The following is a 14,389-nucleotide window of genomic DNA, read 5'->3' on the forward strand; positions in this document are numbered from 1 at the left end:
AGCCGAGACCTGAACAAGAAACGATTATTTATGTTATCACCTAGGAACATAAATAAAAAAGGGCAGGGCCCATGGGCGCCCATAAGCTGAATTCCAGGGGGGGGCAAACTTCGTCTAATTGCTACTTTTAATGCTATATAATAGAAATCTCAGAACAAAAATATAAAAATAAGGCAGCATCATTCAGCCAGGGGGGGGGGGCAAGAGCCCCCCCCATTTGGGCGCCCATGGCAGGGCCTTTTCTTCTTATTGCCTGGCGATGTAGAGCCGTTTTATTTTTATGAAAAGAGATTAATATTTACTAAATATAATATGACGTTGAAATGTCTGAGGCTATGTATTTCGGAACAATTTCTAAACATTGTTGTATGCTCTCGGTTATGCGAATTATATGTCCCTCTCCAATCTTTTTGGACTTATGTGGGTTATTCAGATAAGATGTATTTCTATTTATTGCAGTATTTATGAACTACAACAAATAGACTCAAGCATTTTGCCTCCGTTCCCTAGCCTTCGTTTGAAAAATCTTACATGAACCTAAAAGCGGTAAAAGTGGGGACTTTTCTTGAACTTACGAGCCAAGTTTGAGAATGTTAACGCACCATGGAGCTATGGACATGGTAACTAGTCAGTTAACAGCAATTCCACCATTGAAGTTTCGGACAACAAAAATGTCCTATGCTACGGTCTGTTCAGTCTGGCGACGCGTCAAAATTACAAATGACTTCGGCAATAAATGGGTTAATCGGTTTAAAACACCATCATCGATGTAGCTGTTAAAGAATATATTGAGAATTGCAAATTAATACGTAAGCTCATTGACGTGATACAGATTTTTACAACCACAGAATTTTAGCATTATAACATAGACATCTTGTGTATCACCACAAATAAAGTGAATGACTTTTGTTAAACTATGATTTATAATCTAGCATCATCTAATCCGTGTTGCATTTATAGCTCTGGCTCAAACGATGTCTCCGGGCAAAACGATTCCAGATTCATTCTTAGCGAGAAAACCGAACCTTCAATGCCAGAATGGAATCTAGTCTTTAATTATAAAGCGCGGATCCAACTATATGAATTTCCTTTCAACACCACTGTTATAGCAACATAAACACATACGTACGACTCTCGAGCCCGCCTGAGTAACCATTTCTACAATGAGCTGCAGACAGTCAAAGCCAGGATCAATTAGTTATAGGAAGAGATTTCAATGCAAGAGGAGGGCCCCGTCGTGAACAAGTTGGGGTTATAGCAAATTACTTGCATACGTGCGACTCTCCAGACCATCTGACTAGCTGTTTCTAGAATGAACTGCAGACAGTACTAAATAGCTGTAAAAGCCAGGATCAGCTAATGATAGGAAGAGTGACCCCGTCTAGAATCAGCTGAACACGAAGGTGTTGGGCCACACGGACGTAGGGAACGCCAAAAGAATGAAACAAGAATGTTCCAGTTTACAACAAGTTATCCCTGATGAGCAGACCCTTCCAACACACAAAATTCCATACTTTCACATTGAGATCAGGAGATGGCCAAAAACCTGCCCAGTTTGATTATATATTTATACAGCAAAGATGAGGTTCCTCCGTCCTTGACTGTATGGCATTTGGAGGCCAGGAAATGGCTCAACAAAGAGATATAATTCCTATCTCATTGTTGACATAGTTTCGCAGAGACAATCAACTAGCAATTAATATGATTCTGTCACACAGTTGTTTTTTTTTCTAGAGTTTGAGGCTTATCTTCTTACTAAGATTGACAAATTACTTTCCTTTGACCAGATCCTCACGAGTTTCAGCTTCGAAACAACGATAGGAAATAATTTTTTAGCCTGTTTAAAGATGAAATTAAATTTTATCAGGAATTTAATTATTTTCAGAATTTCAAAGTCCTTTTATACGGTACTCATAATGATTCATAAGTGCATCCAAGAAAGGTTAAATAGTCAAAGACCCTACCGGACTCCTTTCAACAAAATTACCAGCTTAGTATTGACGGTATTGGTAATTCAGCACCTTTACATTTTCGAACCTTTAAAACTAAAAATTTGGAAGTGCTCTTTCTGTGAGCTTGGCTTTACTTACCATAGCCCACAAACTGCCCTCTAAAATAAAAGAAAGGAGAACAATGGATTGTCATATACAAATCAGTGCAATTTTCTAGTGCTTTCACCTAGGCATGTTTTATTTGTTACAAATTTTACAGCATTTCCAAGAGATATTCTTTTTTTAAATGATAAAAAAGAAAAAAAAAAAGAATCAGTAATGCTTCTGCGCTACAAAACACTAAAAAATAAATTGAGATAAACGTTCTACATTTAAAGGGGTAATGTGTTCCAAAGTTGAATTTCATTTTGCACACGCTTCGGTACATCTTCAGTTTTGCATGGATTTGTAGATTTGTATGTAGATATTCGTGTGTGTGGATTTATATAGACGTATATATACCTTCAATTTCGTCCAATCCATTTTGCTCAGGTGCTGCTTCAACCCAAGTTTCCATCAAAATCGGCAAAAGTGAATTTGCAATAGATTCGTTGGTCTTCTCTCGACTTGTATCGAAGACATCGTAACTTTTGAGAGACAAGTCCAAACTTGTGTCACAATTCAAAAAGGGTTGATGACATAATTCACTTTCAAGAACCGACGGAAACACTAATGTTGGACATTTGTATTCTAGTGAAGGCTGAACAACTGACAAAGCTTTATTAGAAAGCACAATTAGTGATTCTATACGCTTCAATATGACTGTTCGCCACTTCAACGTTGTCAGTTTGCTTACAGGATTGACAACTAGAACTCTTCCACGGCTACCTCTGAACAAAGAAAAAATTAACAATTAATCAGTGGCACATGAAGCAAAAACGAAAAGTTCTAAATCATTTGAATGTTGTTTTTCATTATCGGAACGTTCTATGATCAGAATGTTTCGAAGAGGATTTTGGACTTTTTTGTATATAAAAAAGTCTTGGCGTCATATTTCCTACAGTAAAAATGGTAGAAGATCTGTCTTTACGTCTAAAAATAATTGGTTCTATTCAGAGCGAGACATTATTAGTTACAGAAATACTTACACAAAAGGAGGAAGGGGCAGTTCCCCTCTGTGGTTAGTGCAGACGACCAGGCCCTGCAAAAAATAATGAAAAGAAATATGGCCTAAAATATTTGGTAATGACTCCCCGCCCAGCCTTACAAATCCTTCGGTAAACCACCCCTCCTCTAAAATTTCGGTGGTGTGTGCTTGGTTAAACATATTATATTTTGAGATATAGCTAAAATTGTGTGTGTGTTAGTTTCTGCTCCTACAAATTAGTCCATATACATGAATCAATAGCATCTTCCAATCCCCACAATCTAGCCAACGTCAGAAAAATTAGATTCAACAGCATTGCTACATAACATGAATGCCTAGATTTCGCTTTGTGACAAACATTTTAAAACCACAGTCCTATGAGTTTTCAGGCGCGGTTTAATCCACTGATAAATATTCAATTATACTTTCAACACTTATAATCCAAAAGAAATATCTTTTTGTACATAGTTTTTGTATTGCACATTTAACATATATAATTCTTAGATTTTGCTTAAACGTTAGGAGTTCTGCTTTGTCACAGTCACTTTATGTTCATAATAAAAAAATCTACAATACGTTCTTAATTTGAGACAGCTGAGATAGGTACTGGTGAAGGCGTTTATTGTTTGTTCCAGGGGATTAATTTTTTATCACAGACAAGTAATGATGGGATTGTATTTTTTAAATAAAACTGAATGAGGAGAAGAATTTTCATCCCTACTTCTGCTGCTATACGTCTATATCAATTGCAGTGTTCATCTAGGTCAAATAAACCTGTTAGATTCATTTTCATGACCCTTAAACGCAACCAGTTCCCCGCAATCTGAGAAAAAAAAAGAAAAAAAGATGCTGTCGATGCAGAATGTCATGGTTTCAGCCACTTTTCTTGTTTTTCAAGCCAATAGATTTTTCCTCGTTATTCAAGCCAAGGGACCGTAAGTTTCCTATATAGGGGTTTCTGACAATGTGGTTCTAATAGTGTACCTTTTTTTGATCTGACACTATTTTCAGGAGTTATGGGCTATTGAATTTTTTATTATTGGACGTGATCTCTTACTAGGTTGCTAGCTAACGCAGCAACTCGGATAAAGAGGCAATAACGGCCATTTTAGCTTTTCCGATTATTTGAATATTAAAAATATAAGTGGTTGATACATTCAAAAACACTCAAAGGCAAATACCTGAAATAAACTGAACCATACATTAAATATTTATCAAGATAATATCATTAAAATACCGAGTAAAATAAGGGACACATGATTTTCAATATTTCTCGGCACTAGAGGCTGGGTAAGTCATTAACTGTGGACCATTCTTTTTTATTTGTCGTAGTCTAGTGACTGGTCCTTCAAAGCGGGGCTCTCAAGGTTGGGTAGTAGACCCTGATGAGTTGGTGAATTCAAACAATTTAGTACAAATCGACATTTCAACTCATGTCTAGGTCTATCAAGTGAATTCAAGTTGAGTCATTTTAGTGAATCATCATATGTTGAATAGTAATGTCCAAGTATAATTTTTACAGCTCTTTTTTGTATCATCTCAAGTCTATCTGATTAATCTTTGCCAAACCCGGATGCCAAGGTGGACATAAATACTCAAGAGAAGGTCTAATATAGCTGCAGTTTACAGAATTTAAACCTCAGATGGCATGCCAAATCTCTTCAGATTAGAAAATAAATGTAAAAGTGAGGTGCCTTTTTTAGTCAGATAGTCAACGTGCTATAATTCCATCTATAATATGATAGTTCCATCTTAAATCTTCGTCCCAAAGTATTCCAAGTACTTTAACGGTTTTCTTTGTCGGCACTAGGGAATTAAGAAAAAAGTGGCTGTCAACCTTCGGAAAGGAAAAAGTCACTCTTAGTTTCGCTGAACGTTAGTTTTACCTTTCATAAATCGGCTTTTAGATTATTAAAAATTCTCATCAAGTCAGACTGTTCGGTAGTCGGAGGGCTTGGTTGCAGTGATAAGACAGTTAAATCATCAACAAATTTAAAACGCTCACGGACTGTGACTAAAATATGGATAAAAACAATAAGACAAGAAAATGGGCTTAATTTAGTCCCTTGTGGCGAACCGCAAAAAAAAATATCTAAAAATCCAGATGGCTCATTATCAGAGTTGGACACCCTAAGATCTTCTAAAGAAGCTTCAAATCAATTTTTTGGCCGCCTGAGGCCAGCCGCCTGCAATTCATTCCTCAATTTTATCATATCTCGAATATTTTGGGTAATCCATGATTTTTCATTAGATTTCACATTTTTTTTTTCTTTTTGTGAGAAATTTTCACATTATTTTTCGAACAGTTCATTAGAGAATAAACTTGTCATTTTGTCACCATCAGATAATGAGAGAATATCACGCCAGTCACAATCTGTGAGCAATTTCTTGTAGATATTTACTAGCTAAGGTGTGAAGGGCCTGTACACCATTACTATTTTTTGTCTATTTGAGGTAAAATGATTAGGTACCCAAGCAACACACAGGTGGTCGCTCATACCTACCAAACAGGAAATATGGTGTGGCTAAGTTGGTGTTCAGGGAGATGAAGGTGATTTTGTCATGTGCTTATAGCAGCAAAAGACTTTATTCTGAGAAGTATACTGATTATGATTTCCTTATTGCGGGCAAATTCAATACTGAAACGGGGATGACAGTTGAGTGCTCCGTCCCCGAATAAAAAAGTTCAAGAGTCAATAATCTTAGGAGTTTCCAATAGCAAATGAATTGTGTAAAAAGACGAGAATTGGTAAGAAATTAAGGACCATGGAAAAAAAGCATAGGTGAGAATAGAATAAAGAGAAGAATGTAGTAAGAATGAGTGAGATGTTGAAGAGTGAGAATATAAAGAGGCATTTGGAACCGTCAGATGGGCTAAAGGAGGCGTTAATTTCGAGCCACAGTATAAAGGAGGACATGGAGCAGTGTGTGGAAATATGCAAGTCAGCTAGTGTTGAGGATGTAGCAACAAGAAAGTGTGAAATCATCTACAAAACCGATGAGGTAAGAAAGAGGAGAATAATGAAATCCAGCAAGCAATAAAAGAAAAAGATAGCAACACATTTTAGGAAAAAGTAAAGTATTCACTGGAAGGGGTGATTATGAGCAAGACAGAATACCCAGCAGCCTGGATGGCATTGATAGGAATACCTCTATTTAAGAAAGGACCAAAATAGACATAAAAATTACAGATGTATTTACCAAGAGAATACAATACACAAGTTACTTGCTAAGATAATTTCCTAAATATGCAAGTTTTATACTGGACAAACACCGTGGTTAAATGAGAAAAAAAAAATTAGCAATGGACCAGGATCGTTTTTGGGCTAGATATGGTGCAATTCATAGGAGTTGCGTATTAAATTGTTAAAGTAAGAAACATCTAAGTGGGAAGAGAAAAAACTATAAGTGGTATTTGACAATATTAGGATGGACATGTTAATGAATGAGTCCTTGAACGTTGGCTTATCCTACTCATTTGTTGAAATGTTGATTGAAGCGTATGACGTAACAAAACCTGTGATGAAAGTATTAGGAAAGTTCTCTGGTATGACTTAGGTCAAATCTAAAGGTAAAACAGGAATTTTTCACTCCTTTTTATGATTATTGTCCGTTTTGAAATGTATTTCCCTGAGTATTCAGAGACAAATGAAGCAGCCATATTGTTAATAGATGTGAGCGAATTGAGTGTGTTAATATTTATGGATGATATAGCATTAGTGACAGAATTAAGGGATAATCTACAGCATTTGATTGATAGGACAGGTGTGGATATAAGGAAAAAGAATTTGAGTCTGAACACGAAGAAGTTAGTATTGGAAGTGTTAACGAACGGAGGAAGGGTGATGGAAAAAGATAAAATTCCTTGTAAGGGAATATGTAAGGGAAAGAAGAGTTTATATATTCGGGTTTTATATAACCCGAATATACTATATAACCGAATGATACTTATATAACCGAATATACTGACACTATTTTCAGGAGTTATGGGCTATTGAATTTTTTATTATTGGACGTGATCTCTTACTAGGTTGCTAGCTAACGCAGCAACTCGGATAAAGAGGCAATAACGGCCATTTTAGCTTTTCCGATTATTTGAAGACGTATTTTTCACAGAAAAGGTATGCTGATCCTTTTCTTTCTTTTATCTATTCGAATTACCTACAATGGAAAATATGGAGTCATCAATCCTCGTTGCAAACGTTATAAAAATTAGTGTGTTTTTATACATACAAATTCGGGTGTGTGTGCTTGTGGTTTTGTGTGTACTGAGATATGAGCCAAACTAATACAGCTAGAGTTCATGCTCATGACATGTCTATTTGATCTGAAACCTTTAGCCTTTTAGACATTTAAACATTTATCAGCACATTCTTGCACATTTTTAATTGGAAAGGGTGGGCAATTGAATAAAAAGCAAAAAAATGAAAAAAGAAAGATGAGAATTGTATAAAAAAAGATATAATAATATGAAATTATTGTATATTTGGCAGTCCTTGAAATTTTGGAGAGGGATTAGTACACTCTTGCCAGCAAACTAATAGGATACTATATGCACTACAGGATAAAATGTGGCATTTAATTTGATTCTACCGATTAAGTTTTTTCTACGACCTTGAATAAGCACTTGGGCAGCGGAGAGGAATTTACTTTCGATTCCAAATGCAGTACCATTTCGGCAAAAATAATACGTATTGTCTAGTTCGGTGGTAACAAAATACAGGCCTGGGTAGCAACCCTTGCTACAGTGTTATCAGTTGACACATAAAAATAGCTTTAGATTGAAAACAGGCAAAGTAAAAGTAAAACAGGCTAGGGAGACTTCTGTTTCTGACTGAAACCTTATTTATATGGAAAGAAAGATGGTAAAGACATAATAAGTTTTTCAATAGGCCCCTAGTAATGACACATCCTTCTAGGATATCATAGCTTCCAGGGATTCAACAAAATCCAAAGTACGACTAAACTAAAAAAATTTATAAGGCTATTATTAAACTGCCTGGACCCCATCCCTCCTGTTGGCCTCCAAATAAGTATATCCCTCCCACTTTTTGTTTTACAAATTAAAAAAATATTAAGTTTCCTAGTTAGTGTTATTGCTATTGGTATTAGTGTTTCTGAGTTCTAAAGTGACAAGCTGCTGACTTAACACTTTCACTGACGTCAAATTGATATGATAAGAGTCAAGGAAGGAAATTTAGGTTACAATAAGCTTACCATAAATATTACCAGTGTGGGTAAATATGTAGCTTATTATGATTAGTCAACCAACTCGCACTCAAGCTAGCAGATTAGGTTTGGATGCCATCTAGCTTGTTGGCCAGGCACTCTCTGGTCTATCTGATCAAGCTAGGTGGCTTACCCGGTCTTACTTTTGTTCCATTATAACTACCCGGCTTTTCCGTCACATGGTCATCATATGACTCTCACGATAATATTAGAAGCTATCTTGCTAAGAGCACTTTTATATATTGTTTATTGCTTTTACTATTTTCATAGGAAAACACAGAAGGTTAAAAATAAAAATATTAAAAAAAAACAACGCCAAATATACTAAAATTACAAAATAATTAATCATTTTCCTTGCTACTAGGAAAAATTTAAACTTTTGCAAGATTAAAAACGGAATGCTGGATGGCTAGATATTTCACAAACATTCAAAAACAACCTTTATGTCATGACCCCCCCCCCCCCATGCTTTCATTCAGTCTTGAAAATTTTCAATTCTTTAATTCTGTCTTAGTAAAAAAAGTAAAAATATGGAATAATAGTACTTTAAATTAGCGAACAACCCACAATCTCCATGCATTTCCCGTAGCTTCTACGACAATAATCTTCCATTGATTCAATCTAAAAGTAGGGTCTTGTTGAGGACAGGATGTCTCCATTCTTTTATTTTGTCTTAGTAAAAAAGTGAAAAACATGGAATAATGTTACTCTTCCATATTAATAATAAACAACGTTATTTAATATAACTTTAGAAATAATGAGGAATGTATAAAAAAATAATCGTTGCCTTACTGCTCAGATTTCCTAGAAATTTGATCAACAAAATCCAATAAAATTTTTTTTGCATGTGGTTTCATTAAAGATGGCACTGTTTCCACAAAAACATCTAATATTCGAATTGAGTCTTGTTTTACTCCTTGATTTATGTTATTCATTGAACAAGACAGCATTGCAGCTAAAAACCCGAAGAAAGGAGCAATTTCATTGGTAGATTTCTGAAAAAAGTAAAGAAATTTTAGGGTTAGAATACAAGATGAACAAAAAGGATTAGGGCACTAAAATGTAGGCTAAATTAGAATCATTTACCTATTCTAAGTTTCTGACTTAGATGTGGGTTTATACGCAACTTCGTAAGAGCAGCTCCGTTTTCTTCCAGCTTTTCATTTCCTTGTAAGGCTACATATAGGTATACACTAAGGGGGAGAACATAAGAAGTTTTTTTTTAGAGGAGTTTCTATTTTGTGTTTAGCTGGGAGTTGTCCAAATTGGTTGTGAGGAGGGAGGGGGGATATCTCCTGTTATAGTCTGGTATAAAAATAGAGGACTATCAAAAGTCACCTCCCTCATTTAGTAAAGGGGTTGGCTAATTAAAGTCGTTGAAAAAGAACCTCGGGCTATGAATAAAATATAAGAAAGTTTGAAAGTAGCTAATTTCACACTTAGTATCCCTTTTTTATGTAGGTAGGATAAAATAAACAAGTTTAAAAGTGACAGGGACATTTTATATAGGTTAAACAGTAAAGTTGGCAAAATTATTTTATCTTTTATCAAAGAAGTTGATTCTCAGTTTTGCTATTTATTTATTGAAAGGCAAGGTGTTCAAAAAAAAATTAATTTAAGCACTAGAACTAAAAATTCGGAACTGATTGAGCCCTCCCAATCTTCCTACAATCACTCTTTTGAAAATGCATTCCCTGAAAGAATAAGGATTAAATAGTTTTTTCAGAAAAAATTGATTTGAAGCTTCTTTAGTAAAATCATTTTTTACGAAAAAGACCAAATCACACTTATGAGCACCAAGAAAAAGACAGTGGTGTGTTTTGGGGCTGTAGGGGATCAACACCATTTTTGCAAATTTCTCAACGGTTTTTTTTAGCTTAATATATGGCATGAAGCAGTTGACCCTATTTCTTACTGCTGACTTTGGTAATTGATTTGAAGTACGGTACATGACAGCTAGAAATTTATTCCCTTTGAAAATTTATTTTGCCGTCGTTGTTTGATTATCTGGAGCTACCAGCCCACAGTCTCCATGCATTTTCTGTAGCTCCTACAACAATAATCTTCCATTGATGCAATCTAAAAGTAGGGTCTTTTGAGTACAGGATAATATCTGTAACTATGTCACCGAATCAACTATAATCATCTATACCGAATTTTGGAAAAGATTACTGAATTGTAACTGTGGGCGTACCTATATTTGATAAATACTTGATCCTGGGATTTTTGTAAGTCAATTGTCTTCTGGTATCGTTACAGGATATACCTCACAGCAAGGTTTGTTAGAACAATCACAGTTTTCACTACTTAGTAAGTTTAGCATTTTCAAATGTTTGTTGTTTCTAGCATGTTCAATCCGTAATGTAAATAACAGATTTTTACAGCTTCTATTTTCAGGAATTCATGTTCTAATAGAGGATTTATCCTTAAAATATTGAATTTATCTGTTTAAGGAATACTCACTCTTATAAAAGTCTTTTTTCTTTTAATTTCCGACTATCCTCTTCTGATCTTAGTTAAATAAGATCCACCTTCCGGGTTTATTGGTCCTTAAAAAGGCTATTTCTTTTGCCAGCAATAAACCTTATTAGAGCCTTGAACATCACAATGCTTGAACACCACTGGATAGCCAATCCTGTATTCATGGTACAACATAGCATTAAGGGTTTACCTTCATTAATGGTTTCTACCTCTAGTCTTTTACCATTGTTGATGGCAGCAATTGCTGATTTAATGTCTGAAAGAATCACTGAATTTTTATTGTTGATGTTCTCTGATTCAATTACCATCAGAACTTTTACAATGACAACTAGTTCGGCTACATAAACAGATGCCCACTCATCAAGGCGTTCTGTAAGGTTTTGTTTGTCTTCTCTGAACAAACTGTAAAACCAACTCTAGTTCAGATTTTCGAGCCACAGAAATAATCACTATACTAAGAATCCAAAATTTGTAGGAGGCAAATTTTTTTAAATGGAGCTAAATCTGAAATGCTACATTTAGGCTCTGTTTCAAAATCAGGTTTTAACATGCAGATTCAAGATTCTCTTTTTTTCTTCCAAGAAAGTTAAATTGAGTCCTAAGTCCTTAATCATTTATATAAGTCTTGGCAACACAGAGTTTTTTTTTTCTCAACTCCTTATCCTTTCTATTTCCGCTTTATGCATCTCAGTTAGTTGCTGTTTTGGATGATCATGAATTTCAATGACCTTTGAAATCTTACTTAGAGGTAAATGGTCAATTCTAGACTAGACTGTTATAATTTCAGCTTCCATTCTCAGTGCAGGAATATGAGTAGATTTCAAGGCAAAAGCTTGATTTTGCTTCTTAAGGCTTGATTTTGCCCAACTTAAAATGACTTATGACCAAAATGGCTCACATTCAACTAAAAAATGACTTGAGGTTATGAATAAAACAGCAGAAAGCAATACTACCTACCATGGATAATATTTTGTGTACCAGTCTGATAGCATCTCTTCTTAAACCATTGTCAACATCAACAAAAAGCTTTGACAAGCATGAAAACACATCTTCTAAGCAAGGACTGAATAAGTCTATATTGTAATCGGCAAGTTTTCTTAAGTCATTCAGTCCATCTTGGCGAACATAAACGCTGTTATAGTCTAAGCTCTTCAAAGATTTCTGGAAAAAAAATCATTTATTAAGTAAAACTGAAGGGATGATCTATGTTAGAAAACTATAAAGAAATAAGCAAGAACACACAGACTTTGAGACATTTATATCTAAAAATGAGCAGTTTTATAAAGAAACCACCATCCCCCCTCCTGTAACAAAAATATCCTGATTCTATGTAAGGATTGGGACAGTGCACACCTAAGCTATGTACTATACAAAAATTGAGAATGAAGAGTGTTCTTGCAAATATATTTAACTTGTATGAATTGAACATATGCAAGTATGTTCAGGGGGAATAAGTCTATGTTTTAATGATTTGAATTTCTTGATTCAACTAGTCTCTGAATAAGTGCGAAAAAAATTAGGAAATCGAAATTCAAATAAATTGCCATGCTACAGAACCAGGCGAGTTTTTACAGATTTTATAGATTCTCTAAGAGGGGGACACAAGGGAGATCAAGATGGGGTGATTGCCCCTCCCCACTTGGCTTGAGTGCAGTTTTATCTACATTTTTACAAATATGATGAATGACCACCCAGAGGAGGGGGGGGGGGAGGGGGAACCCCCCTGGCTTCTGCAGTTTAACTTATATTTATACAAATCTGGCCCTGGGATAATATTTCTTTACTTGGTAATATATCCCTATGCATTTTCTCATACTGTATCTCCTTTTTCCATTAAATGATATGATTAATAGGACTAAAAATAGTTTGTTAGCAAATACGTTCCTAAAAATCCCTAGATTCTACAACCATTTTGAGCCCACGGTTGTTGTCTGAGGAGAATTGTTTAAGTGAATCAATTTGAGATTCCTAGTAAAAGTGAAAAAAAACAACAAAACAACAGATTATCAAATTGTCATTAAATATTTGCCTTTGGATGGCATTACACCTACATATCTCAGAGTCATGTCGATGTTATCCATAGGGACTCTGCACTATCATTTACCAAAATGAAATTTTGCATACTTGAATTTAAACAAGGTCATACCAGCTTGGGAGGCAGTGAATTTTCAGGGCATCCAAAAAGAGCAACCCCAGACAATAACATCACTAAAGTTCACAAAAAATGCAAAAACAACCATTAAATTAATACAAGAGAAATAAAAGAGATAAATAATGTGTTTGTCACATATTCAATTCAGTATAGGCATGAGAAAGCTGTCAAAGCACTATGTGCAAGGTTCTCTCAAGTTGGACCAAAACGTTTTAATATGAAAAATTCCAAAGCTCTTTCAGGGCAATTTAGGCCCAATAAATAAGTTTTACCTGCCAATTGATTACTTTAGAAGAAAACCGGATGCATTATACACCCAAAACTACAATACAGTCAAAACAGTGGACCGTAAAAGGGGTATCAACTGAGGCTAGAAGCACCATCATTGAAAAGCAACATTTTAAGGTAAAAAAAAGGCAGAAATAGAACCCATATAAGAGCAACATTAACACTGCAATCGACCTCTTTTTCTGTTTATCCAGAAATATATTTTCCCTTTGATGGAAGAAACATAGGCTAAGTTGCTTCACCAAGAAAAAACACCATGAAAAAATTAGAACAGAGCAGACTTCGCTGCGATGCGCAATGACCTCAGCACAGTGGATTGGGGAAAAGAGTTCAGTTCGTCTGAAAGCTGTAAGGAAATGTACTCCAAATTCCTCTCCGTCATGTCTCAGGCTGAGGAGAAACACGTACCAGTTGCCAAAAATTATAAAAGACCAACCCTACGACACGCTGTTTTGGACCTCATCAAGAAAAAGCAAGCCTGTTGGAAAAATTATGTAGCTGACCAGTCAAGCCCTCTCAAAGCAAGAGCCTACCGAAGGCTAAGAAATGAGGTGAGGCGACAAACCAGGCAAGCAGCTAGCATGGTCCGTCCGCCAGGTCCGGACGGACTTCATCCCAGAGTGTTAAAAGAAACAGCAGATCTAATTGCAGAGCCCCTACTGATGACTTTTCAAAAATCCTTACAGTCGAATGAACTCCCTAGTATCTGGAAAAATGCAACGATGATACCACTGCACAAAAAGGGAAACCGCCAAGATCCTCTAAATTACCGCCCAATCAGTCTAACCTGCATAACCTGCAAAATACTGGAATCTATCATATCTGACCGCATCCTTGAGCACATGAGCAAAAGAAAGATAATCACTAGCAAGCAAATTTGGGTTCTTGAAAAGAAGGTCTGTAGAGTCACACCTTCTTATTGTGGGGGAAAACTGGAAAATACATGCAAACACGGGTTATCAAGTCGATGTCATTTACATAAATCTTAAAAAGGTCGTTGACATAGAACCTCATTGTCGCCTTTTATACAAACTCCGCAACCATGGTCTGGGTACCACAGTTGAATGGATTGAACAGTTTCTTATTGGAAGGTCTCAAACAGTATCAGCAGACAGAGTTTCGAGCACACTTGAAGCAGAGGTAATCAGCGGTGTTCCCCAG

At 35.6% G+C, this 14,389-nt stretch overlaps 1 protein-coding gene across 1 annotated transcript in view; it reads right to left on the minus strand.

Annotated features, from left to right (window-relative positions):
• Positions 1–14,389, minus strand: part of LOC148951343 (testis-expressed protein 10 homolog) — a 48,811-nt gene that overhangs the window by 19,372 nt on the left and 15,050 nt on the right. Inside the window, exons 2-4 of the mRNA XM_089090242.1 lie at positions 11,746–11,949; positions 9,100–9,302; positions 2,454–2,821 (exon numbers count right to left, since the gene is read on the minus strand). Of these exons, the coding sequence (XP_088946368.1) occupies positions 2,454–2,821; positions 9,100–9,302; positions 11,746–11,949 (775 nt within the window). The remainder of the gene's footprint in view (positions 1–2,453; positions 2,822–9,099; positions 9,303–11,745; positions 11,950–14,389) is intronic.

This window comes from Artemia sp. Qi Xiang Cuo, chromosome 6 (assembly GCF_049724085.1).
Source record: "Artemia sp. Qi Xiang Cuo chromosome 6, ASM4972408v1, whole genome shotgun sequence".
NCBI classification, from domain to species: Eukaryota; Metazoa; Arthropoda; class Branchiopoda; order Anostraca; family Artemiidae; genus Artemia; species Artemia sp. Qi Xiang Cuo.